Raw genomic sequence first — 27,884 nt, 5'->3', positions numbered from 1 at the left:
TGTCTTTACTGTCACTTTTAATAAATTTAGCAAGTCCTTGCTGAATAAAAGTATTTATTTATTAAAAAAATCTTGCTGACCCCAGACTTTTACATTTATAATGCAAAATATATTACATTATTACTAATATTACTATTATAATGCATTTATAAAACATAAAAAATGTATAGTGCATTTAAAACTGATTAAAATATAATACATTTGAAATAAATTTTGTTTCCTCTTGCATTCTGCTAAACTGCTTTAGTATCAGTGAGTTAAATACTACATGCTACAATAACTGGATAATAATTAAAATTCACTTATTGACCTATTGATATCTAAGACTGAAGAAGTGAATTTTAAGTAAGAGTCAGGAGCTTCTTCAATTCAGTCCATAACTACAACATTGCTGATAGACTTGTCTTTCAGTCTCATTTGAAATCAGCCCATTAAAGTGCCATTAAACCTTGGCTATAGCGCAGCGACTGATGTTGGCACTATACAGAAGACATTAGAGGGCCCCGACTGTGACAACTGACTGAGAGATTGAAATGTCAAAGTTTATTGAGCTGGAAAATTGATTGGTTGGACTCATAATGAAGGTTGTTATTTTTGTTGATGACTGACTCAGACATCTCTCAGCATCCTGGTAGAATCCCAGTGAGCATCCTGGCACACAAATGCCATCCTGCAGGACGTATCCCTCCATGCACTGCAGACAGTCACTACGCAGGGGTCCGCGGCACGTGTTACAGCTCCAGTCGCATTCTGAGAGAAACAGAGCGAAAGAGAGAGTGAGTGGGAGGGATATAGAACGAAAATATGATGAATTGGAGTGTGATTGAGGAAGAGAGTAAAATAAGAGCAAATGAAAAAAGAAAAAAGGCTACGAGACGGTGATAAGAGAGCATGAAAGAAACTAGATTTGCATGTGTTGAAGAAAATACCAGTGCTTCCGAGGAAATGCATGATAAAGACCAATCACTTTCAATTCATTATGTAAATTCCAACAACATTATTGCATGCAGGAATGGAGAACTTTTTAGAAATGCTAATTAATAAAGCAATACGCCATGAGAGGCTGTGTGTTATAGTGATTATACTGCGAGTAAAGTGAATTTTTTTTTGTTTTTAATCATTTGTTATTATAACGCAAGAAGTGACAGATCTTTTCTTCCGCATTGTGACGTATGTACATCTGAGTGAACAAGATTATTAAAAAAGAAAAAAGAGTGGGAACTTTGTTCTATCTGTAAGTTGCTGATTGGATGGAGGCAGATCTAAATATTAGTTACCAGTCAATTATAAGGAACAGTTGGGTTTAAGTGGATTAGAGAAGTCCGGTATATGTCAACAGAGAGATGTATTTCATTTCACTGGAATAACATTTTAATTAAAAGTTGCAAGGTCAAAATTTGCTTTAAAAATAACACATACATTAATAAGATCAATAAGATGCATTGAGAAAATAGACAGGATGAATTGTCATTAACATTATACAAAAGATATCAATGAACATTAAATAGTTACATTTATTATGTATAATGAATAAACAGTTTGTCCACCAAGTAAAATAGTTCATTAGTCTAACTAAAAGATGTTTACAGTTAACAAGGCAGTAACTTAATATTTAATTAACATGAGTCATTTAAAAACCACTTTAACACAGTTCATCTAATCAGAATGGACCATTCTTTTTAATTGACCTTTCTTTTTATAAAACTATTTATAATTAATCATAATTTTATAGCTGTTACTTTACTGTTGATTTTAGCACGGTTGGAAAACTGTATTGACCAATTAAAAGCCATTAACACAACAATACATTTTACAAGGGACATTTTATTTGAATTTCATTTTAAATGTGTTAAACTATGACATTTATGAAAACCAAAAATAGACAGTGCACCTAAGGCTGAAATTACCTGAAAAACCAAGCTTGAATAGTGTCTGTACAAAAAAGAAATATGAGGAATTTCAATATGCCGCTCGACTTCCAATGAGAAAGAGAGACAATGTTTCAGTTCTCAAATCATCTATTAAAGAGAGCGCTAGCCGACCATTTGATAACTCACCAGTAGACCTCCGCTCTCTAAATCAGCTCAGCTCATTAAAAAGTCCCATCACGCTCTTTCTGTGCTCTATCTATATAACCCCATCATCTCTCCCCTCATTCACCAAAACCATCCTCCCAAAATATTTCAAACATTTAACTGAAAAGAACAGTGGCTAACGTCATTTAACACTACATCCAATTCAGACCTCTGTGATGTCCATAAAAGCAGCTTATTTGTCCTTATGGCATTAAAACTATGTCCTTCTTTCACATTACCCATCCATAAAGACACAAACAACAATGATGTGTTGCATTATTAAAGTGCTCCCTCCAAATATTGTCAAGGTAACCTTCATTCACTGTACTGCAGGGGTAAACATGCCAATAAAGCATTCATATGCCCACTATTATTGTCTCTCTTTCTGCTTCACCCGAGATCACTCATACACACATCCAAAAACTCAAGGGACAAAAACTAATCTCCACAGTATCTCCTTTTGATCTCCTCTGCAAATCCCATCAAAATGAAAGAAATGTCTCACGGTATGGGGTCTATGCTCAACATCCAAATCCCAAACCACATCGTATTAAGATCTGAACACACTCACAATTATTAACAAAAAACTATCTTCTCTGCAATTACTCTTGCTAGCATCTCCACAGTAATCTTCTATGAAATATACTTGACCTTAATTACTAGAAAACGGATACATCCTATGCATGTATGATACACCATGTATCATACACTTGCCAACTTTGTATGTGATTACAGAGAAAAACTGGGCATCGCTACCAGACTTTCAAGTCATTCTGAACACAACAAACTCAAGAAGAAACTTGCGCCTTGTTGCTAGGAGACATGTGACAAATGAAAACAATATGTGTTCTAAAATCGCCTCAAAATATCAAACATGTTTTGATCCTCCGTCTGGATGAATTCCAAAAAAAGTCTGGGTCCATCATACACTATGACCTTCTGAGAGATCTGTGTAGTGAATTCCAGCCTTTCTATGATGCATGTTTAAGGTCTATGAAGCACCAAAAAAGAACTTGGCTTCTGAGCAGTACAAAAGCAATAAATACAACAAACATGCACATGAAAGAATCAGTGAAACAGAAACAGTGTAGTTTAACAATACAGGAAGGAAATGAGGGCTAGTTTGTAGTCTAAATGAAAATTATTCCATGTTTAACAGTGAAACCGGGCTGAGACTCACCTCTGCATGTGCGTGTGGTGGTGTTAAGATAATACTGATGAGCACAGCTCTCATACTGACACTCCCCAAACAGAAGAACTTTAGCTGGATCACTACATGATGTGCACACACCCGCCATCTCACAGCTCAGACACTGAGTGTCACACACTGAAACACACACAATAATCATTTAATCAATACTTATCAGTCAGATGCACTTTAAAGGGGTCATGAACTTTGTACTGTTCTCTGAGGTCCACTTTTAATGTTATCAAAATTTTGTACATCAAAAAACATTATAATTTAGAAATAATTGGCTATTTTCTGTCCTGTTTTGATCCCCCTCATCGGAACGCTCTGTATAGGCATGGCGGATTGTAGACTTGGAAGTAAACGCCCACTGCTATGATTGGCTAACAGTTGTGTGTGTTTGACAGCCTACATCCTTCACAGATGGACACTGCTGTGATTTAGGTTAAAAACATATAAATACTCAGTACATATCAAACGATCTGTAATAACAGTTAAAGCAATAGTGACCACATTATAAAAACAGTTACTCACTGTTGGATCCAATATAGTTAGCACAGCATCGTCTTTTTGTTTCAATCTTTCAAACTGTGCCTTGTTTGTAAACAAATCCACGGTAAAATGACGTGAACAAAAGACCAAGTTTTTACTGACGCAGTCTGGCACTTCATTAAGAAAAGTTCATCCACTCTTTCCTAACGTTGGGATCAGAAGGAAGGCGATGCAAAAGACTGTTTTTCCACAACTTGGCACTGCACAGTGTCTTGTCTTTGGAGCCAAGCTTATCGTTTGATTTCTGCGTAGACCTGCGTTTGCCTCTTGTTATTTACACTACGTGTGAATTGGTGGGCGGGGCTAAACAGGCAGCGATGTAGAAACAGGCGTTGATTTTCTTCTGCGGAGGCGGTGTTTTAACAACACTATTACATCATAGAGTGACACATTTCACACCTTGTCGTTTGGCAGACTGGCTTCAATATAAGCTGTTTTTAGACTAATGAGAACGTTTTGAGTTCTGAAAATTACAGGATGTTTTTACAGTACAGTGACCACTTATGTCAAAAGATCAGGGGAATTTTGATTTCTCATTTCATGACAACTTTAAGTAAAGGTGTACTTACTTTGGCACACCCTGTTTTCATCAGCGTAATATCCAGTTGGACAGCGAGGGCTGCAGACACCTGATGGGGCCAGAACCTCAGGGGCCAAACAGGAAGTACAGGAGTGAGGACCATCCCCACTGCACTCCTCACAAGAAGTGTGACATTCTGGAGAATACAGGCACAGGACAGTAAGAATGATGACCAGATAATTAGGACAGTAAGAATTATGATAATGAGAATAAGATAATTATGTAAAATGTTTCTCAACTTTGGAAATATGATAAGTAAGTAAGGCTTCATTTACACCCTAATATAATACTATATTATGTTAAGGTGTACTATATATACACTGTAAACGGCTGTTGTATTTAATATGTATAAAAGATGCACACGATTGATTTAGACAGGACTCAGTTTTAGCAGATAAAGGTTACTTAAAACCATAGAAGCTTGAAAAATAGAGCAACACTTCTATCCATTTTGACATTTTAATCAGTGCTGTTGCCAAGGACATTTACGTTTCATGACAGTATTATAAAGACAGAAGACTTAAAAAGAATACTGTTGACATCCAACACTTGTACTCAGACATTTCCATTCACATATGACTTTAAGTCTGCTGTCAACTTGACATATCACCTTCAAACAGGCCAAAGACATTCGACAATGCTAAGTGCAAGTAAATTCCATTGCTGGTCTTTTGCCTTTAACGCACATAGCGTGTTATATATGCACATTCACGTATAAACACTTTTGCGCACACACACACACACTCCCTTGGATATCACCAAGCAATTAAAGAAGGTCATAACAGTTTATAGATCACATCAGCATCTTAAAAGAGTCTGCATTAAAGCCGAGCACTACATCACACTCGCTAATAAAAACAAATGCACCGTCTCATCTACACTGTCAGCAAAGGAGCCACTCTCAAAGCATCACAGGTAATTGCATCAGGGTTATGAAAACAGAGGCTCCGGCTATATTACATTGAGAGATCATGTAGAATGACAAACCAGTGTATAAAGAGGATGATGGCACTGAGATTAGACGCTGTGTGTGACTGATGATGCTCAATCTACATAATGAAACTCAATGCTGGAAATAAAGCAGCACACGTTTTTCTCAGAGGAAGACAGTTAGATGATGTTGAAAGATGTGATGAATTATCATCATGCGATGTAGATTAGGGTTGCACTTGAACGTACTTCCCTCTAAAATCAGTTAATCCAAATCAGATTGCAACCATACAATTTACTGTTTGCTCAGAAGGCCTACTTTTCAGATTAATTTATTACTACATATAAATAGGCAATCTGAGAAATAACGCGAGCAAGGGGAGTTGTGTAAACACAGGAGCAGTGTAGCTCCATTGCTCCCATTATTTATTCATAAAGATGTTTTAGATGTCATGTGAACATGTGAATTCTTAATTGTTACTTGAAAATAATTAAATCTGATTTCATGCATTAATCTCGCAGTTTGCAGCATCCATATTGCTATTGCATTATCTCACAAAATCATTGCAAATCACATTTGTTGCACATTATAATTCGGACACAAAATTATTTTCTATATATAAGTGACTCTAGAATAAGTAATATTTCATAGTTACAAATTTGATGTGTGTTATTGCTTGATCTAGGATTGTTCTGCATAATAATGCAGTGGATTATGTGTAGTCTGGTTGTGGGACTACGTTTAATTTTTTGCTCTGAATTCGCTTTTTTTTCCATTTTAACTTACTTTTGCAAGCTCCGTGCCACCGGTAGTATTTGGGTGGGCACTGTGATACACAGTGATCTCCCAGCAGCAGCATCCTGGGAACCTTACACCACAAACACACAGTGCCAAAGCCAGACTGCAGGTCTGCCACACACCGCTGGCATCCCTCCTCACACTCTGATAGAGAAACAAACAGACGGTGAGCGTACATTATTATGCATATCCATAAGAACATCCTGAACTGAAGAGAGGAAATGGAGGAAAAAATATCTTATCAGATTCGTATCTTCAAAATGTTCTAAAGGTGTAAAAGTAAACACTGTGTTATCTGTATATCCTCTCTCACTCATTATCAGCTGTGAGAGCAGACTGGCTTCATTGCCATGGACACGCTGAGGGCGCTGATAATAAAGAGATGCATATCAACCAATGAAAATCCTCGTTGGCTCATTTCTCAGGCTGAGTGATAATATGTAGGCATGAGGCATCGGTACAGATTCTTTGAATTATACATATAGTTCATGCTTTATTTACTCATATTACAAGATCTAAACAAAAAAGGAGGTCTGTGAAATGTTTCTGAGGAAAAGCAGTTACTCAAACAGTAAGAAGTGCTGCTGTAACCTTCAGCACATAATAAAAATAGGAGCTCTGACAAATTGTGAAAAAGAGAATAAGGTTATTTTAAATGTTAATACTGTATATTTCAACATGTTGACAATAACAAGTCATGGTAATTATTGTCTGTGGTTTTTCAGATAAACTGCATATATTTTGAGACTTCAATGTCAAAGTCTTTCTGAACGATTCCACTAGCACTTTACAACAGCAAGGACATATTTACAGAACATAAACTCATCCAACCTGAGCCATTTCAATATCAGTCCTCAAGCTTCCATTTAGAAGCCTTTTACTGTTACATAAATCATCACAGGTCACCTTATAACAAAACATCACAATACAGGTTTACACCAGTTTTAGAAAAGTGTCACATTAGACAGCATGCAGAATGATTTTAAATGGCCCATATTTTCTAAAAAGAGTGGTAACATATGCATAAATAGGTTTCATGAGGAAAAATGGATAACACTTTAGTATAGGGATCAATTCTCAATATTAACTAGTTGATTATTAGCATGCCTATTATTAACATATTGGCTGTTAATTAGTACTTATAAAGCACATATTCTGCAACTCTAATCCTACCCAATACCTAAACTTAACAACTACTTTACTAACTATTAATAAGCAGCATATGAGGAGTTTATTGAGGCAAAAGTCATAGTTAATGGTTTGTTAATAGCGAGAACTGGACCTTGTGTAAAAAAATTCTTTTTTAAAGAATGTATTACTTTTATTAAGCAAGGATGCATTAGATGCATTGAACAAATCAGGCAGCATTTTATTTCAAATAAATGCTGTTTATTTCTTTTCAGATCAAATCAAAGAATTCTTTAGATAAAAGTATGAGTTTCCACAAAAATATCAAGCAACTGTTTCTTGCACACTAATCACTAAATCAGCATATTAGAATGATTTTGAGGATCATGTGAGATCATTTTAAATTTATTGTTAAACACACTATATCGCAATTTGTTTTGTTTTTTATTTTAAAACTGTTTATGCCTGCTTTGACTGACAGTCACATTTATCTTCTAGTGAGGATAAGTGTAGACTTTCTCCACTTACTGCTTCCGATTTGTTTCCTCATGTTTACTGCACAAAACCTCCTCTCTTTATGAGACACAGACTGGTACTTCAGCCACATTTTATTAAAGGGGTCATATGATGTGATTTCAAGTTTTCCTTTCTCTTTGGAGTGTTACAAGCTGATTGTGCATAGATAAGATCCCTGAAGTTGCAAAGACTAAAGTCTCAAAACCAAAGAGATATTCTTTATCAAAGTTAAGACTCTGCCACGCCCCCCTAAAACGGCTCGTTCTAACACGCCCCCACATATCTACCTCACTATGTGGAAATATTTGCATAATGCCGCCCAAATGTGCATGCAAAGAAAGAAGGCGTGGTTTCAGTAACTGCAGTTAGTGTTGAAGCAGCCATGTCAGGGAGATGCTGTGTGTTTCTAGGCGAAAGCAAAAGCACTTTATTTGGCCTTCCGGAAGTAGATGCATTTAGGAATCTTTAAGATTACTTACAACAGAACAGCAATGCATTTTATGGACGACCGTTTCGTGAACCTAGGAGAGGAGGTAATTCTGACTTTGCTATGACAATCTGGCGCTTCTGAATCAGCTACTGTTTTGTTATTAGTTTAAGTATTTGCTATTGACTGTTCAAATGCGGAGTTTTGCGCATCGTGTGTGTGTGTGTGAGAGAGAGAGAGAGAGACAGTGTCACATCACAGTGGAGTCAGCTGTCTTAACCGTGGCTTGTGTACTGCAAACACATACCAGCTTCATCACTGTGTCTGTCACGCGACTCTGTTCCCCTTTCGGGCTCTGTCTTTACATTTATTTTGAAAGATGAAGCTCGCGATTATGGTAAGGGGCGTTACATTTCCGACGAGTGTTTGCGGTGTTCGGCCAATCACAATGCATTGGGTCAGCTGGCCAATCAGAGCAGTCTGCTCTGATTGGCCAATCACAATGCACTGGGTCAGTTGGCCAATCAGAGCAGACTGCGCTTGTTGGAAGGAGGGACTTTGTAGAAAACGACGTGTTTGAGAGAGGCGGGGCATATAGGACCTACAATAATGTACAGTATTTGAAAAATAATGTGTTTTTTGAACATTAAAGCATGTCAACATATTCTGTTACACCAAATACACAAAATAATGATCTTTAAAAAAGCATCATATGACCCCTTTAAGACCCAAATAACTGGATAACAGAATTAGCTAGTTTCAGAAATAAAACTGGCTCAGAGCACATTCGACAAAAGAATTAACATATTTCCCCATTTACGTACTCTTGGCATTGACTTTACAACAATAGCTGACATGCCCTTTGAACACCAAATCCTCCCCTGAAGGCAAAATGCCCATTTGACACCTTAAACCAAGCTGGTGCAATGACTTGAGATCAAAGGTGTCGCCTGGAAGCATTTTAAGAATGTTTTGGTGACGGAAGATTGATTTTCACTCACCAATGCAGTAGCCCACAGCATTCAGGTACTGGCCCTCAGGGCAGCTGGTTCGGCAGTAGCCGTTATGGAGACTGGCGTGGGCTGGACAAGCAGAACAGTCAGCCTGAGACGGGCCCGTACACTCCTTACATGATGGATGACAGGCTGAAGAGAGACAAAAGAACTACATTACATTCATAAAATAATCTACTGAATTGTACTAATCCACAGGGACACAGCCTTCGGAACAGAACAGAATAACACCCAAAAACACCTTGGCAAGTACGGTCCTGAACATGGAAACCATAGGGACATTTATCGAGACACTGCCCTTGATGAAGGACACTGGGCCGTATACAGGAAGTACAATTCTGGAAACTTCTACCAGTGCAGCCTGAACATGAGATGTGACATTCTGAGAAAGAAAAACAGAAAGAAAGTGATATTAGTCACAGTCTTGTAAACAAACTCAAACTGTGTACCAGATACCCCAATAATATAATATAATATAATATAATATAATATAATATAATAAGCAATAAATACTTTTATACAGCAAGGATGCATTAAATTAATCACAGGTGTCAGTAAAGACTTTTACATTAATATAAAATATTTATTTTTTGAATGAATGATTTTCTTTTGAACTTTCAGAATCAAAGGATCCTGAAAAAATGTGTAATGGCTACTGAAAATTCAGCGGTGTCACTGCAGGAATAAATTAAAATTTTAAATTATATTAAAATAGATCTTTTATACATACTTCATAACGCTTTACTGTTTTGTAATCAAATAAATGCAGCCTTGTTGAAGAGATGTCTTTCAAAAATCAAAAGTTTTAAAATTTTAAAGGTTTTAATAAAAGTTTCAATAAATGTAAAAACAAAACTTTCAAAGCTGAGGACTCCACATGTACTATAGGAAGATCAGAGAGCGGACCTCATCTCAGGGCTCAGGACAACAGTTTTGTAGAAATGATGCCCAATCTGCCTTTAAGTCGTATATGTAGACACAGTGCATTTGCTCTAAAAAGGCTGTCAGTCAGAAAGCTGATCCATGTGCACACAGCTGAATGAAAGCAGTGGGCTCCAAAAGGAAAGCCTGTCACGGGTGTGAAGTCTGGACTCGTCTCCACTAGTCTACCAGACTGAATGTGAGAGACATTTGGCAGACACATGCAGACAACACACACACACACACACACACACACACAAACATACATAATCACTGGAAAATACAAAGATGCAGAGGCTCTTGACAATCTCCTCGATTTGGAGTAAAGCCCTTAGGACACAGGTGTCAACAGTCATGCTCCACTGCGATCCAAATCATCCACTTGTCTTTAAATTATTTGTCTGTTCAGCCAGGTTTCATTGTCAATCAGAAAAAGAGGGCTTATCTACCCCTGTAATTCAGTACATTCCCCAAAGAAGAATAGTGGGTGTGCTAAATACTAACCCAGGCAATCCGTATTCTACTGAGTGAATGGGAGACAGGGCTAAGCTTTCTTTTAATGCAAATCAGACACACACAATAAATATGCCTAAAGGCCTCCCATATTGATCATTTTTCTTTTAAATGACATTTCAAGCCATGGGGTGTGTTTTGAAATGAAGCCAGGATATTGGGAATGGTACATGAGTTCTGAAGGTTCACAGTGATGGGATGAATTCTTTAATGTACTTTGAATCGATTTTTTAACTCACACCATAGCTGAGTGTGAGAGGCTACTGTACTGTTTGTTAAAACAGGCCTAAAAGGTATTTGGATTCTTTTGGACACTCAGAACCGCACTTAAATGTCATTAGTTAACCACACTTATACAAAAAACCTTTTACCTTTAAACCTACATATTTACTTCAATTTTCCTAGCTATCTTTGCAACAAGTCTTCAACTCTAACCTTTAACCAACTAGGCTCTTTGTAAAGCATTTAATAATGCAATAATGATTGTTATTAGCAAAGGTTTTAATGGTTGCCCACAAAATATAAATTATACTAATAACTGAAAATTATTTAAATTGGCTCTTGCTTTCAGATCACACAATAGTCACGTTCCAATTTAATTATTTATAGTTCTTGTCACCCTATTGAGTGAGACTAACACACAAACATATAGAGGCCAGCAGAGAGACTGACTTTAGAGGGATTTACAGATTGGAATTTCCTCTGCATGATATCTGATCCATCAGCACATCCACACACACACACACACACACACACACACACACACACACACACACACACACACTCCAGACAAGTAGCCCTGAGGAAACTCAACATTTTGTCTGAGCATGCTGGCTCAACACAAAGGTCTTCATTGAAGAAAGAGGCACTTGTCATTATTATAGCAGTGAGCTTCATGACAGTGGACCCATTGAATGAACAGCCCACTGGCCACTTTCTCACCACCTTCAGTGATGTGCTTCTAAGTCAATTAAAACAATATATATATATGACCATGGACAACCAGTCATGAGGGTCAATTTTTCGAAATTGAGATTTGCTGAATAAATAAGCTTTCCATTGATGTATGGTTTTGTTAGGATAGGACAATATTTGGCCGAGATATAACTATTTGAAAATCTGGAATCTGAGGGTGCAAAAAAAATATCAAAATATTGAGAAAATCGCCTTTAAAGTTGCCCAAATGAAGTTCTTAGCAATGCATATTACTAATCAAAAATTAAGTTTTAATATATTTATAGTAGGAAGTTTACAAAATATCTTCATGGAATATGATCTTTACTTAATATCCTAATGATTTTTGGCATAAAAGAAAAATCTATAATTTTGCCCCATACAATGTATTTTGGGCTATTGCTACAAATATACCCCAGCAACTTAAGACTGGTTTTGTGGTCCAGAGTCACATATATATATATTTTTTATTATTATTGATTTGGTAACACTTTACAATAGGATTTAATTGGTTAATGCATTCTATATGGTGTACTATCAATGAACAATAATTTTAAAGCATTTCCTAATGTAGGTTAATATTAATTCGTTCATATATTAATATATTTTTGAACAAAAATTATTTTAAAATTAACAGTATGTTTATAAAGAAATATGAACCTAAACCTTTAAATGCTTACAAGATATGCATCATGATGACATTAACCAACAGAACCCCATTGTAAACTGTTACCAATTAATTTTATTTAATAAAATATTTCATTGTGAGCAATTTTAGGAATAAATGCAGAATGAAATTGATCATATTCTGACAAATAAAAGTTTTATACACCATATCTGACACGTACTGGAGCCAGAATTCCATCCCTGTGAAGCTCTCAGCATGTGGGAACAACATAAATACAGAACTGATTCACTGTGTAAAATTCAGAAACCATTCAACGGGACTGTTAAAGCAACTGTAAATTGTATTCAGTGCTGTGGGGGTGAAGTGTTGGTGGTACTACAGAAAGCCTGCAGTCCTTCAGGAATATACCACAAGCACATGTTGTCATACAGTTTTAATGTAATAAATTTCTGGGTTTGTGTATGATGGCTCACACCCGCACTTTTTTTTCAAAAGATCAGCCTTTTCTTTTAATTTTTAAAAAATGTAATTCCAATTCCTTTTTGGCAGGATTTGGTCAGGATTTAAATTTGAAATGAACAGCGTTCTCCACAGGGTGTTTAACATTCTGTACAACAGCCCTGGTGTATCTGGAGTGAACTGCAGATCTTCAGTCATCGAAGATTAAGACATTGGGAATAACTAGTGCAAACAACCTGCAGTGCGTCACTCAACACGACGACATGCACATTCTTTTTTTCCAGCATTTAACATGCCATCACTTCATAATCAGGGAGCTACTGAGAATTAAAATGGTAGCGTATGTGTCTTCATCTTCAGAGAAAAATAGAAGAATGTGTCTTCTTGTTTGCTCACCTCTGCAGGTCCGATCTGCGTCAAGGTAATGCTGTGGCCTGCAGGCAGACATACAGGACCCGTGAGAGACATGTCCATTTTTAGGCAGCAGGACCTCTTCCTGTTTGACACACTGCATGCAGTCTGAGGAGTCCGGACCCACACAGACCCTACACAATGAATGACACCCTGAAAATAGAGGGAAACATGTTGAAAAAGTAAAGTTCATACACACATGAAAGCTGCACACAGCACTATATCAAAAAGGGAATGTCTCTTTGACTTTAACCGACCTTAATTTATGCTCCATAAAATTGTTTTAGACTAAACCTAAACTTTAGCCATTTAATTTTATACCTCATAAATATAGTTAGATAGTTTAGACTTTAAAGCTGCTTTTGCAAGGGGACCACGAGGTACATCCACACTGTTTATGACATTCATATTTCATGCACGCATCCACACCTTTGATTTTCTATCATGGTGGGAAATTTTACATTGACTATTGTTTTTTAACAGAGCTAATGACATTTCAGTGCCCCAAGCCATAAACCTAACCCTCACACAAACCTTTTTTAAAAAAAATTTTCTTCAATTTTCATTAAGACATTTTAGTAGACTACCATTCAAAAGTTTGGCATCAGTAAGATTTTTTGTTGTTGCTGCTATTTGTTTTTTGAGAAAAGGTTTATATGTTTGATAAAAAATTTTTTAAATAGTAATATTGTGAAATATTATTATAAAACAATATTATTGTGATGAAAAAGCTGAATTTTCAGCAAACTTTACTCTAGTTCAGTGCCACATGATCCTTCAAAAATCATTCTAATATGTTGATTTCTTATCACAGTCGAAAATGGTAATGAATTGTGGAATCCATGATACAGTGTTTTTTTTTTTTTATTTATTCTTTGATTAAGTTTGAAGTACAGCCTTTGTTTGAAATAGATTTTTTTGCAACCTTATACATGACTACAAATTTATTTCCTCAATGTAATGCATTCTTTATAAATAAAAGTATCAATTTCTTCAAAGGGTAGTGTACATTTTTCATGCTCCCTACAGCCTCACTACAGTGTAGATATATATCTATATACATTCATTCTATAACACACACACACACACTTCTGTGAACAAATAGGCTGAATCTCTACACAGAGTCAGAGTAGGTTATCTGTATTCAGGACACACACACACACTCACCCGCAATGCAGTACTGATTGACATACTGGGGCAGGGGACAACTACACTTAAATGGCTACAGGTAACAGATAACCCATACTGAACAAAAATCCTCACTTTCCACACTACCTTACAATGCAACATATATCTATCTATCGATCTATAGGTCTATCTTCAACTGCAAGCAACTTGTCCCTCCATTTAGTTTTGGATATCTTTAAAATTCCGACCAAATTTTAAATCCATTTTTAATGATGCATTGCATCAATTAGTGAGTGGTCGAATCAAATCTTTGCTAAGTATTACACAAGAACTCTTTAGGACAGCTCATCTTTGATCTATCCTCTTTTATCACGACCCGGTTTTCACCACATAATTATGTAACAGTGGGAGGAATATCAGAGTTTTAGAAATGCAGTCGTACTGTGACAGTGTCCCCCTCTGGAGAACAGTCCCTCTCCGCAGGACTCCACACACTGGCCTTGGTTCAGGATGAGAGACTTTGAGCAGGAGGTGCAGTGAGACACAGCTGGCCCTGAGCAGTACGCACACAAACTGTGGCAGGCTGGAAGAACAACATAGGCATAGTTCAGCAGGTGGATTTAGTAGAAATCCCATGAGATGAGAGCAAAAATTACCAACCAGGACCTCTTGTAACTTATAACCTTTCAGGGCCAATTTCATCAAAGTCGGTTAGCAAAAATGTAACTTGTCTTGCTGGAGTACTTTAGCACATCTCAAGTTCTGGTATTATGGTGGTTTTGCTACTTCCGAATATCCTCTCAACTGCAATCAGCAATAGCTAACAATGTATGGACTTTCTTATGAGCCGGTTAGGTAGAAAAGTGCTTGCAAATGGACTGTACACCACAGGATTAGGCTTGACTGTATTACTATATAATTTTAAACTCAAAATCATGCATCAAACTAACATCCAGACATGACAATTTTCTAACCCATGTGGTTTTGCTGAGAAAACGTAGGTAAGACATTTCAAGGGACTGACTCCAAATGACAGGAACACTTTCCAAAGAATCATCTCTGGCAAAGAAAATGGGTTTCAGAATGAATGGTTTTTCAATTCACTAGAAAAGAGATTTATGAGTTTGTGTTTGCCTACATGGACATGTTGAACAAAATATTAAAAGTGTAAAAGAAAACTTTTCACCTTGGCAACGGCCGTGGTCATTCTTGTAATACTGTGGTGGACATTGTGGTACACATTTCCCCTGATGCAGTGCATGTTCAGGAGGGCAGCTCATGCAACTGGGGTTGTCGGGATGACAGGTTGCACAGGAAGGGTCACAAGCTACAACAGGATATAAAAATGTGTTATAAAATATTGCATAAAAAAAGAAGACAACTAACATTTGGATTAAAGAACTAGTACAACCTCATGACTAAAATATCACAATCAAAATGACCGCATTCAAAAAAGAACAAATGAATGCAGAAAAGCCTCAGGACTTTCAAAGTCAGCATGCAAGATTTAAAGTGCTCAAACCACTAGCTATTTTTACCCATAGCCAGAAACCCAAAAAACTCCCATCAACACAGTTCTCTCATATGTTAAACAGACAAGCTGGATCTGTGGAGCTTAAGTTCTTTCACTGTAAAATACACATTTAGTGTGTCATTCTGCATTTGCTGTAGGGTTGTCAAGGTGAAGCTTAAATGTATTCGAGGTGACATTTCTGAAGCAGGCTTTTGTGTCTACTTGGCAAGATATTGTCATCAACAGTGATAAGACAACGAATAAGGCCATAAAAATGCCATGACAATCGGACTGGTAAATGCTACATCCATCCAATACAAAATCAAAATATTTCCTATTTATATTAAAAAAAAAAAATTTAAAAAAATAGGGATCATAATCTTGCTAACTTGCCGCCCCAGAAAACACTAAATGACTGTGGGTCATACACTATAAGACATTCACAATGTCTTGAACACAGCAAACACATGCAGAAACATATGCGTTTATAGGAGACATGTGACAAATAAAAACAGGATGTGTTCAATGCTTGATATCCTCCGACTGGATGGAGTATGAAGCTTAAAAACTAAATATGTGCCCATCGTACACTAGGCAATGTAAAATCTATCAACTCCAGCTGCTAAAAATCTGCAGACTGGGTCTGAAGTTTGGCAACTAGAGATGACTCCTTTAGACTGCAAATCTGGATGAAATCTGGGCAAAACATAGTGTATTTCAACTTCAAGTTGTGATAAAAAAACAAAGTTAGTTTAAATTGTTTAATTTCAAACAAACATTTTACTCAAACACTGTTTTAAGCAAATCTGTTTAATTAAAATGCTTTAATTAAAACAAACCACACAGAGTAACCAATTAGATGTGAATTCTGCCAATCATACCATAACAGCTGCCTTGATTAGCATAAAAGCCTGGACCACAATCCGAAACACAGAATCCATCCTTCAGTAAGTGGGAGGGGTCTGAGCATGTCAAACAATCCTGAGGCCCCGCCCCCCGACAAGATGAACAGGAGTCATGGCAACCTAAAGAGGAAGAAATCAATAATATGTTCAAAATCAAACTAAACAAACAGCATAAGGCAGAATTACAAGGTTACTTTATGTTCTAGTGTTGTGTGGTGGCTTTTCTGTGATGAATTAAAGTGAATTTACTTTGACTGCGAGAGAAAACAAGCCAGTCAGATAAGAACAAAAGATGACCTTTCTGAGGGAGCTTGTAAAAGGTACAAAAAAAGGCAGAAGAGCACATTTGCGTATATAAAGATTGTCTCACGATTAGAAGGACACATACAGAATCACATACATAAGATGTTGAATATGTGCATTAAAATACATAATGGCACAAATAACACAAATGCATCTCCACTAAGAATAACCTTCGTTTATAATCAACCCTTGGTAAGATGGTAAGAATATATCCAAAGGCCTACTGATATCTAAACACCAAATACAATCCTTGCTAATAAATTTATCTTTAGGCCGATTAATTTTTTTTGTCACTGGCTAGTCGCGTATTTCCAATATTTGGAAAAGCTTGATTGGGCTTTGTGTAGATATGGAAGGAGGGTTTTCTCTTAGTTTTTTCCATGAAGTTCAAGATATTTGCTTTGTAAAATAAGTGACCTAAATTTGAATAGTCAGGGCACTAACTCAATCTCCCTTTAGCAAATTTACTGAACTACTCCACATAAATATATCACACAAGCCTTAAAATCTCATAAATCTACCATCTCTTCTTCAGACAGAGAGAGAGAAAGAAAGCGAGAGATGTGGAACAAATTAACAGCTGAGCACTCCTTCAAAATCACCTTCTGGTCCTTTCTGTTTATGAGGCTGATTATAACAAATAATAGAAGATGTCTGTTATTCCAGATTTTGAACAATTATGAACAAAATGTGAGTGATGCTTGCAATGCAAAACTTGGTGCCACTGTACTAAGGTGTTATACTAAAGACTATGTGGTAAATAAGGTGTTCTGAATGGTTCTTAAGGTGCTATGCTGTTGCATAGTCCACCAAGTCACCCTGATAATCTGGTCTCTAGATGTACCTCCAACAATTTACACATTTTAAATAAATGCAGCTGAAAGCTGAAATGCCAAAAAGCTGAAAAAAAAAAGTTTCCACAAAAGTACTGTTTTCAACATTTAAAATATGCAGGTTTTTTTAGCACCAAATCACCACATTAGAATTCATTCAGAAGGATCATGTGATACTGAAGACTGGAGTATGCTAAAAAAAAATCAGCTTTTACTATGAAAAGTAACATGATACCTCTCATTAAGTCACACAGCTGGTGTCATTCATGTCCACAACAAACATGGTGAGGGATGAGATTCACATTAAAATGCAGTACTTAGAAAATAAATACTGATACTTTCCTTAGTAAGAACCACTTACTTCATATCTAATGTTTTATTTGACATGTAATTAATTATGCCTCGTGTCATAATGTTTTTCAGATTTATGTACAAATACTGTATTTTTTTTACCTTATGAATAATCAATGATTTTAAATAGTTACAAATGCCACAGAATCTGTGAAAACAGTCTCTAATTATGTTGTGCAGCAATAAGGTCACAAGACACCTTCTCTTATTCTTTGTGGGAATCTAGTGCTCAGGATTAAGCTACAAATCTGGGCACAGCGCCCGGTGTGAAACATTCACGGTTCTACATGGCACCTCTCCACAGACTCACACACACTGGCACCAAACTGGCCCAGAACCCTGAGAAGCTGGAACGGGACCAAATATTTTGACAGCCAACAACAAAGTGTGAACATGAGATGTAGGTAACCATGTTTAGTGGATCTGGAAAAGCTTGGCATGCTAGAAAAATTAATGACAGAACACTTGGCCATGTCTGTCAGCACAACTCTTTAAGGTTCGACACGACTTCTTGATATGCTGCAGATGTGAAAGGATATAGAGTACTTTAAGATATCCAAGTTGTGGCATGTAAGAAGTGTTCGGTAAGTTCTGTTAGCGGTTTGTTTCAAAATTGCAAACCTCATATGTTACATGAGATAAAAAAAATGTAACTCTATTATCATTTCAAATGTAAAAGAGAAAGGCACAGACAAAGAGAGAGAGAGAAAAGAGAACAAAAGATGAAGGGCTTCCTCTAAGATTTCCTCATTTTTTAGCTCAACTAATTAACTTCTTGAACATTTGCATTTGCACTCAGAGAGTGAAACAAGAGAATGAATCGTTATCGCTTGGCCACAATAAAAATCTTCCACATTCAATTGCTCAGTAAGACTCATTCTCGCTAAATCCACTATAATGGGCTCAACCTAAGCTGGACATTTCTTCTCCATCTTGTCGCTTGTAGAACAATGTGCTCCAATCAGTGGGAGAGGCTTATTAAAGTGTGAAATTGAATGAGAGTGGGGACTGGGGTAATTGCTGTACAGTCTAGTGGTCCCAGTCACAGACCAGTTAACAGGTCACTAATGCATGATTCCCTCCAGATTGGATTGCTATAGTCAGGTAGCCTGACAAGACCAGGTACCCACGTCTTAAGGTTGATTCTTATGCAAGGAGTGATGCACTGCAGATGCTGTAATGCTCCATCTGGCTTTAATAACAAAGAAGAAATTGACCTTTTAGAGCTAACACGATGCAAAATGTTGAACAATAGGAATTCCACATCTAAATATATAAATTGGGCCCTTTTGCTTATCGAGGAAGTAAATACAGCTTCATTATATAGCAATGAACAATAAATTAATATTTAACAATGAAATTCTCTCAGAATGAGGAGTAAATCTTGTTACAGATAAATAAATAGCAGGTGATATTCGCACCCTGTCTATATTAAGAAATAAATACAAAATTAATGAATAAATTAAGACTATCGTTTGGTATCAGTGAAAATTTTGTTTTACTAAGACGATTCTCCATTTAATTAATCAAAACATACGGTAATGTTGTAAAATATTATTACAATATAAGATATTTTTTTCTATTTCAACCTGTTTAAAATGTAGTTTATTCTTTAGATGGCAAAGCTGAATTTTCAGCAGCCATTTCTTCAGAATTCAGTGTCAGAAAATCATTCTATTATGCTGATTTGCTGCTCAAGAAACATTTCCTATTTTTTACCAGAGTTGAAAACAGTTGTGCAGCTTAAGGAAGTATGGAAACCATGACTTTTCAGAATTCTTAGATGATTAAAGTTGAAAAATGTTGAATAAAGTGAACTTGAATAATTGTTCACAGCAATTATTTGAAATAGAGTAACATTATAAATGCCTTTACTTTGATTTTGATCATTTATATGCATTCTTGCTGAATACAAAATGTATCAAATCATAGTAACTTTCGAAAGGCTGTAAATATATATATATTTACGTACATTATATAAATTAAAACAAATAATAGTATTGTATATATTTAATATAGATACATATATTAAATATACATTTATCATTCTATTTAATATCTATTCAAATAAAATATAATATAAAATATATATTTATATAAATAAAATATCATCCAAGTGGATGCTGCACACTGGTGGTAGTTGAGGAGAGATCCCCCCACATGATTGTAAAGCGCTTTGGGTGTACAACAATACACAATAAAGCACTATATAAATGCATCATTCATTCATAAAATATATTTAAGACACGATTTTGGGCAACATTTCTATGATAGCTCCACAAACGCATCAATACTGTGTTGTTACAGTATTACTGCCATCTTTCCTCAAGAGCTACCTGCTGAGATGCAATATATATATATATATATACACTTTCTTTAAAGCTGGTAAGAAAGTCATAAAAGTACAGCAGAAGTAAACAGTATCACAGAAAGTCAAGACAATAAAAGTGAATGAAATGTAAACAGCAGTTGACTTACTGAGACAGCGTGTGTGGTCCTGGAACAGACCTCTCTCACAGGTGGTCACACATTGCCTGCCACTGAGGAGATAGGACCCACCACATGCTGTGCATTCAAAGTCATTCTCACAGGTGGCACATGACGGCTGGCAGGCTGGCAGAAAGAGAAAGAGAAGGGTGATGAGGGTTGGGCGATACACTTCGTGGCTGCAATATCAAAAAACTATGCGAAAGCTGGGTACAAAGCACTGATACATTAATAGAGATTCTGTGTGAGAGAATTAGTACAGCAGCTTTTAAAGAATGACTATAAGAATTTTGTCAAATGATGCTATTTATGTACGGAAATCACGCTTTCTTTCTCCCGTTCTCTCTCACAGACGCACACACAGTGCAGACACGCACTCGAGCACACACGCGGAGATGCGAACAGAAACACCGTGAATTTATCAGTAAAATAGTTTCGCAGCTGAAAAGCTACATGACATTTCTCAGTAGCGAGGTTCTTGAAGCAGTTTAACAAGATTCGCTATTAGTAGACGCTGCTGCTGAATACTGCTGAGAGACGCATAGACGCAGGTATTCACACACACAATCTCTCTCTCTCCCTCTCTCTCCCTCTCTCTCTCTCTCTAATAACTGTGTTAGACTGCATTAATAACTGTGTTAGCCTGCATATCAATGGCTCAAGCCTCTGTTATTAGCTCTAAAATGACGTTTTGGAATTTGCAATGGAAGGTTTGGGATGAGGTGCGTAAAAAATTAGTTCAACACATGAGATTTCAGGACGGAAACATGTCAAATGTCTTGAAACAAATCATCTGAACAATGTCTTGATGTGTGGTTGTGACTCCAGGCCGTTAAAATTATTAGAGAAATAATGCACTCCCGAAGTGGTTATGTGGCCACGACGCCGCGCCTATATGGAACGGTCTTTCTCAGTTCTCAAACAAATTAAGAACTACATTCGATTTTTATTGACTGAACGCAAGCGCTTATTGCGATAGAAAACACTGTAACGGTTTCCACTGATTAAGAAATATTTTTGTTTGCTTGAGTGGTAATTTTAGGTCTATTATATTAATAGGGAAAGGGGGCCCAAAAATTAGTTTTGCCTATATAACGAAAAGAGGTAAATCCGGCCCTGGCTATAGCCTTCCAAACTGGGGGGAAATTCCAGTGTAGGATCCGGTCTGTGTTTTGACTTGTTGAAATGACTGTGACAAACATGACTCATGTACATGTACATGCACATCCACATACAGTACACACAAAACACACACACACACACAAACCAACAAAGCTATAGGATTAGCTATTTATGGAAGTCACCCAAAGCAGAGGGCGTTTTGAGGATTTAAAATACCATAGGGTAAAAATATGTTTAGGCCAGACATGTGTGAATGTTGGTGGGAACATAGAAGGAGGAGGAGGAGGATAAAGTTAAAAAGGAAGTGAGATGAAGAGGCGAACAGCAATTCGTGCAACAAAACCAGCGTGGGCTGTAAAAGTAAAACACACTAAAAAAATATAAGTATGTTTATACCTGCACAAACTTTGCCCTGAGTGAAAAATCCTTCAGGACATGACTGCAGACAGCGTCCATTCATCAACAGGGCGGAAGGGTCCTGACAGCTGTCACAGTGATCTGGTGTGCCAGAGCATGTCAAACAGTCCCTGTGACACTGTACTGCTACAGACACACACAAAAAACATAGTCAAACTCCTCAGATGACAGATAAAGCTACTTCACAAACACCCATTTAAATTAGAATCGTTCACCTCTGCTCTAATAAAACAGAACCAGTTGGCCTGCAGCTGTGACAGTACATTTGCATTTTCCTAAGGCATTGCACAAACCCAAATGTCACCAAAAATGGCTGAATTTACCTATTAAAGAACAACCATTAAAGTACCATTTATTGTGAATGCTTTAGGTATTTTTTTAAATGAAGAAAAGCTGTTCTTAATCATAGCCAATTTAACATCATTATTAATATTTACATTGTCAAAGGGGTATTTAAGCAATTATGAGTACTCAAAACCTGTCACACTTCCAACAAATTAAAATACTTACATTTAAAATAGGCTTGTGGATAGTGTGGAAATTAATCTACACATAGTTCTTCACTAAACCATATACCAGTTCAAAAAGTTTCGGGTCTGTAAGATTTCTAAAGTTTTTGAAAGAGGTCTTTTCTATTTGCCAAGGCTGCATTCATTTGATCAAAAATACAGTAGAAATAGAAATATTGTGCAAATTTAAAAATACCTTTAATATATATATTTTAATATCATTTAAAAAGGTACTTTATTCATGTGATTTCAATGCTGAATTTTCAGCAGCCATTAATCCAGGGTTCAGTGTCACAGGATCCTTCAGAAATCATTATAATATTGCTGATTTGCTGTTCAAGAAACATGTTTTTCTAATATTAACATTAAAAGCATTTCTTGTGCTTCCTAATATTTTTGGAAAGTGATCCATTTTTTAAGGAGTATTTGATGAAAAGTTCAAAAGAACAGCATGTATTTGAATTTAAAATCTTTTGTAACATTATAAATGTCTGAAAGACTCCAAATTATTTGAACGGTAGTGTACCTCCTTTTATTCACTCTAAACCATATATTTTCTTTTAATATTAACAAATATTATTACATCATATAATGCTTGTATGTATGATGTCATGGTAATTTCTTCTATAGTCATGCAAAAGAACCACCAAATCTCCCACTCAGTGTACTAATAAGCCATTCATAACTTCTCCACATGGTCCAAAAGAAACCTGAGCCTCTAACTATAATTCTCTTTGGCACAAGAATTAATTACACAGTCTCTAATGAGCTGGTAAATCCCTTGCTAAGGACTTTGGGTTGCAGGTTTCTGGCTCCGTACATGAAGCCAGAGCAAGAGACATGGAAATAGGGCAATGCAGAACATTAAAGGTGCGTTGGTAATTATTTGATGGTAACTCTCAATTTTTGGACCGGACTGCAAGCACAAGGCCAGACTCATATCCAGAGGCAGAAAATGAAAGCTCTAAGTCTTTATTATTTTCTGACATTCCCTCATAAATCACTTTTAATTAAATACCTTGGTGTGTGAATCAATAAGTCTTGGGGAAAAACTATCCTACTCTCCATTTTCCAGTTGAAGTAAGCATTTTTTACCAGAATGACCTTTGAGACTTTCCATCGATTTGAAAAATCTACTTGTTTTGAGTGCAAATGTATTATAATATGGTCAGCAGCTAGTAAATCCTTCCGAATCGCTGTGTTTCTCACAGTAACACTGCAAGTCATTATGTCTCAGACAATCTATCTGATAAAACATTGATGCTGGGCTCCTTCTGTTCCTCACAACAGGCAGTCAAGTAACAAATGGTTATGTGGCTGTGAATGCATATACACTGCCTTTGCCTTATTGATCAAATCTGGACATTAACCAGCTAACAAGCGCTATCACCACACAAGCTTCTACTTTCCATATGTGCTTAATAGTGCTTATGATATATATAGAAGGGAAAAGTATGTTTTGTTTTTTTTTGTAAACAAGGTAGCCGTTTCCTGTCCAAAGTTTAAGAGAAAAAATACTATTTGACTGCTGTGTTTGGAGGATACATTAGCATAATCTTATAAGCATAAACACAGAGATGCCAAACGGTCAACCCATGCACATAAACGTCCAAACAATTTGCCCTGTCTCTTCAGATAAACATACAGTACATATCTATATAAAAGCAAAATGTAAACACAAACACATTCCATTTTCTTTCTCTCTATGATTTTTCCTACGATAAAGAGAGAGAGGAAGATGTATGTTCCTTCCTGTAGCAGCTTTTGAAGTCACCAGGGAAATTTAGTATATAGATCAGATCCGAGTCTCATGGGTGCCGCGGAGTTAAATAACCACGTTATCTAACCAGAATATAATCTAATGCTATAGCTCTCATCTCTCTACCACCCAGATCAACTATGTTTTGTCTTATGGTTGAGAGATTGTTCCTTGGAGGGCTGATAAAGAAAGATTTTCAGAACAATTCAGAAATGTTTTTAATCACATAAAGAAATGCTTTCAAACTGGGAATAGAATCATGTTCTTTTGAAGTAAATAAATCAAAGTATAACCCCAATTTCACTGATTATATTGGAGCATATACACAAGACAGCATGGTAATTAACTACTGTAGCTTCGTACACCATTGCTGTTTGGGAAATGAACACCAACATAGACGCAGGTCTCACCTGGATTGCAATCGGGACAGCACTGTTCAGGGTGAGGTATAGTTAGGGTGCCCAGTGGACAGGTGGGACAGGAATGCTGGTAACAGGTCACATGATCTTCTTGACACTGACACTCACGGCACAGCCCCTCTCTGACACTCTCTAGATTCTGAGACACAAAGAAGAGTAAACAAACATTTTTGCTTAGACAAAAAATCTGTTATAATAATATTTTTTAAATTTGCAAACCACACGCTTATGTTTACTTACAGTGAGGCGTCTAAAACTCTTGATGTTGAATTTCTGCCCCTAAATAGACAAAGACAGGCTGATTGTTGGTGGTATTGATTTGCTTGTCTTTTTCTCTTCGTTGCTATCAAAAGCTTCTTGCATATTAGCATTTGGGCTCAGTATTTATTTATTTATTTATTTTTGAGAGAGAGAGAAATGAATACATTTATTCAGCAATGACACTCAATTGATAAAACGTGAAAGTAATGCATTTATAGTGTTACAAAAATGGTTTTTTTTCAAATAAATGCTTTTTTTTTTTTTACTTTCTCTTCATTACAAAATCCTGCAAAAAATATATCATAGTTTCCATAAAATATTAAGCAGCACATCTGTTTTCAACATTAATAATAAGTAATGATTCCTGAGCACCAAATCAGCATATTAGAATGATTCCTGAATGATTATGTGACAATAAAGACTGGAGTAATGGTGTTAAAAATTCAGTTTTGACATCACATAAATAAATTACATTTATATTAAAATAGAAAACAGTTATTTCAAATTGTAAAAATATTTCACAATATTACTGTTTTTACAGTATTTTTGATCAAATAAATGCGCTCTTGGTGAGAATAAGACACTTCTTTCAAAATATCTTACCGACCCCAAACATTTGTATGGTAGCATATGTATTTCACATGGATATAAAACATGATAAAACCACTGTATGTTTTACTAAAACCCATATTTAAAGAAGCTTCATACCTTCTGGTCTGGCTGTGAATATGTACAGGAACTGGTTGTTGTCTTACACTCTGGGCAGCATTTCCCAGGCAAATGGACCAGTTTTTCTCCCTGGCACAAGGTGAGAAATTTTAGTTCATTTAATTTCAGCATGAAAACACCCACAGGGGAATGATTAGCTGTCTGACACAGAGCCACAAATCTCTAATTACATCACATTTCCAATTCTACCTCTGAGGTTCTTTATAGGGGGCCGCTATCAATAGTCATTTACATTCATGAGAGAATCTTTAGTTGTTTCTGTGTAACACAGTCAGATCACCAAAGCCATGGTGGTCTTACAGGCGAATCAGAATATGTCAGTGAATTACGGAACTACAGATGGGAAAGAGGGTTTGATCAATGTTTTCAAAATGATATAGAAGCATCTGTTGCATTTCTTTGTTGTTTAATCAGACGCTCTATTACTATGACTTCAATGAACATCAGCACTCATTTTAATCAATGCAGGACCTTAAAACCACTGTTTGATAAATCTGCAAAAATGTCAACAATTCTGTGTTTTTCTGTCAATATGGGGTGCTGTGTGTACATTAATGAGGAAAAAAAATTAACTTAAATGATTTTAGCAAATGGCTGCAATATAACAAAGAGTGAAAAATTTAAGGGGGTCTGAATACTTTCCGTACCCACTGTATATATATATATAAATAACCTGAATACATTAGTTAATGCCAACAAAACTAAATATAAAGGGATAGTTCACACAAAAATGAAAATTTTGTGATAATTTACCTACACTCATGTCACTCATCTTCACAACACAAATGAAGATATGTTTATTATACTCTTATCTTTTTTGTCCATCCATTGGTTGTCCATTCAACCAAATCTTTCACACATCAAAAAATGCAAAAAGACATCATAAAAGAGTCTTCTGAAGAGACATGGTCACTTTATATGATGAACATATTTAATTTAGGCTTCTATTCATAATACAAATATCTTTATTTGAGTTCAAAGGTGAACAAAGGTTTTATGGTTTTGGACTGACATGAGGGTGAGTGAATGATGACAGAACTATCCCAAACATGGGACTAGTAGAAAAACTAGTAGAAATATCTCTAAAGAATTGCATGTTACCACTTTTTACAGCATGCATAGTAGTTTTTTGCACGAGAATGTATGTCACATTTAAAACCTGAGAGGTTTCTGTTCAAACTTGTGTACTACTCTTTTAAACTTCCATTACAAACTTTACCTTGACAGTAGTGAAATTCACAGGACTTAAAAACTTTTAAGTCAGAGTTTCCTCTCTAAAGAATAACCTTTACAGTGGCAATTCTGGATTTGGGCCAAAAGTATAATTAATAAGTGATAAATCTCCACATTGCTCAACCTTTCAAAGCTCCTTATGATTAATGGAGAAGCAGAGAATATATTGATTGAATAAAGTTATAATTCATAACCAGGACAAATGACCACAGAGATAATGTGCCCCAGGTCTCAAACTCATCTGGTATATTTTGCCCTAATAATAGTCAACATTTTACATATAGGGCATCCCCTCAAGCTGAGCTTGTTAATTGTGTCTTTTAATGAGCAGAGTAAGTATGTGTCCCTGCTGATGGCTCTGCATAGAAATGTGTTCCTTATTAAATTTGGACACATACCCGTGGGCACTCCGATCTGGCGCACTCGACCTGTTGGCACAGCACCTGACCCTGTTCACACATGCAGAACTCACAACCCGTGCCGTTCCACATATCACCATGGTAACGGACAATGCCCTCATAGAGGCAACTGCCTTTTGATGAGACACAATCTTCACAGCACTGCCCGGCTCGCTTGACCTTCGTCTGACCCTGAGGAGAACACACGTTAGCAGATATTATAAAATGTCACACTTGTTATAATGCACATCAAATCATTTGTTAACACTTTATTTTACGATGTTCTTGTTACACATTACATGTACTTACTATTATAATAACAATAAATTATGCATAATTACATGCAAGTAACCCTAAGCCAAACCCTAACCATATAGTAAGTACATGTAGTTAATTAATATTACTAAGTATTTAAGTGTATA

At 36.2% G+C, this 27,884-nt stretch overlaps 1 protein-coding gene across 1 annotated transcript in view; it reads right to left on the bottom strand.

The window, feature by feature from the left end:
* LOC107746850 (extracellular matrix protein FRAS1-like) overlaps positions 1 to 27,884 on the bottom strand; it is a 114,005-nt gene that overhangs the window by 40,108 nt on the left and 46,013 nt on the right. The window contains exons 8-23 of the mRNA XM_016561182.1: positions 27,463 to 27,654; positions 25,811 to 25,900; positions 25,082 to 25,120; positions 24,833 to 24,980; positions 22,134 to 22,280; positions 20,607 to 20,741; positions 16,618 to 16,761; positions 15,410 to 15,550; positions 14,666 to 14,806; positions 13,081 to 13,248; positions 9,451 to 9,591; positions 9,198 to 9,341; positions 6,114 to 6,269; positions 4,386 to 4,532; positions 3,256 to 3,402; positions 610 to 750 (exon numbers count right to left, since the gene is read on the bottom strand). Coding sequence (XP_016416668.1) covers positions 610 to 750; positions 3,256 to 3,402; positions 4,386 to 4,532; positions 6,114 to 6,269; positions 9,198 to 9,341; positions 9,451 to 9,591; positions 13,081 to 13,248; positions 14,666 to 14,806; positions 15,410 to 15,550; positions 16,618 to 16,761; positions 20,607 to 20,741; positions 22,134 to 22,280; positions 24,833 to 24,980; positions 25,082 to 25,120; positions 25,811 to 25,900; positions 27,463 to 27,654 — 2,221 coding nt within the window. The remainder of the gene's footprint in view (positions 1 to 609; positions 751 to 3,255; positions 3,403 to 4,385; positions 4,533 to 6,113; positions 6,270 to 9,197; positions 9,342 to 9,450; positions 9,592 to 13,080; positions 13,249 to 14,665; positions 14,807 to 15,409; positions 15,551 to 16,617; positions 16,762 to 20,606; positions 20,742 to 22,133; positions 22,281 to 24,832; positions 24,981 to 25,081; positions 25,121 to 25,810; positions 25,901 to 27,462; positions 27,655 to 27,884) is intronic.

This window comes from Sinocyclocheilus rhinocerous, unplaced genomic scaffold (genome assembly GCF_001515625.1).
Source record: "Sinocyclocheilus rhinocerous isolate Xijiao unplaced genomic scaffold, SAMN03320098_v1.1 scaffold468, whole genome shotgun sequence".
NCBI classification, from domain to species: domain Eukaryota; kingdom Metazoa; phylum Chordata; class Actinopteri; order Cypriniformes; family Cyprinidae; genus Sinocyclocheilus; species Sinocyclocheilus rhinocerous.
This window is presented reverse-complemented; position numbering and strand designations above follow the sequence as displayed.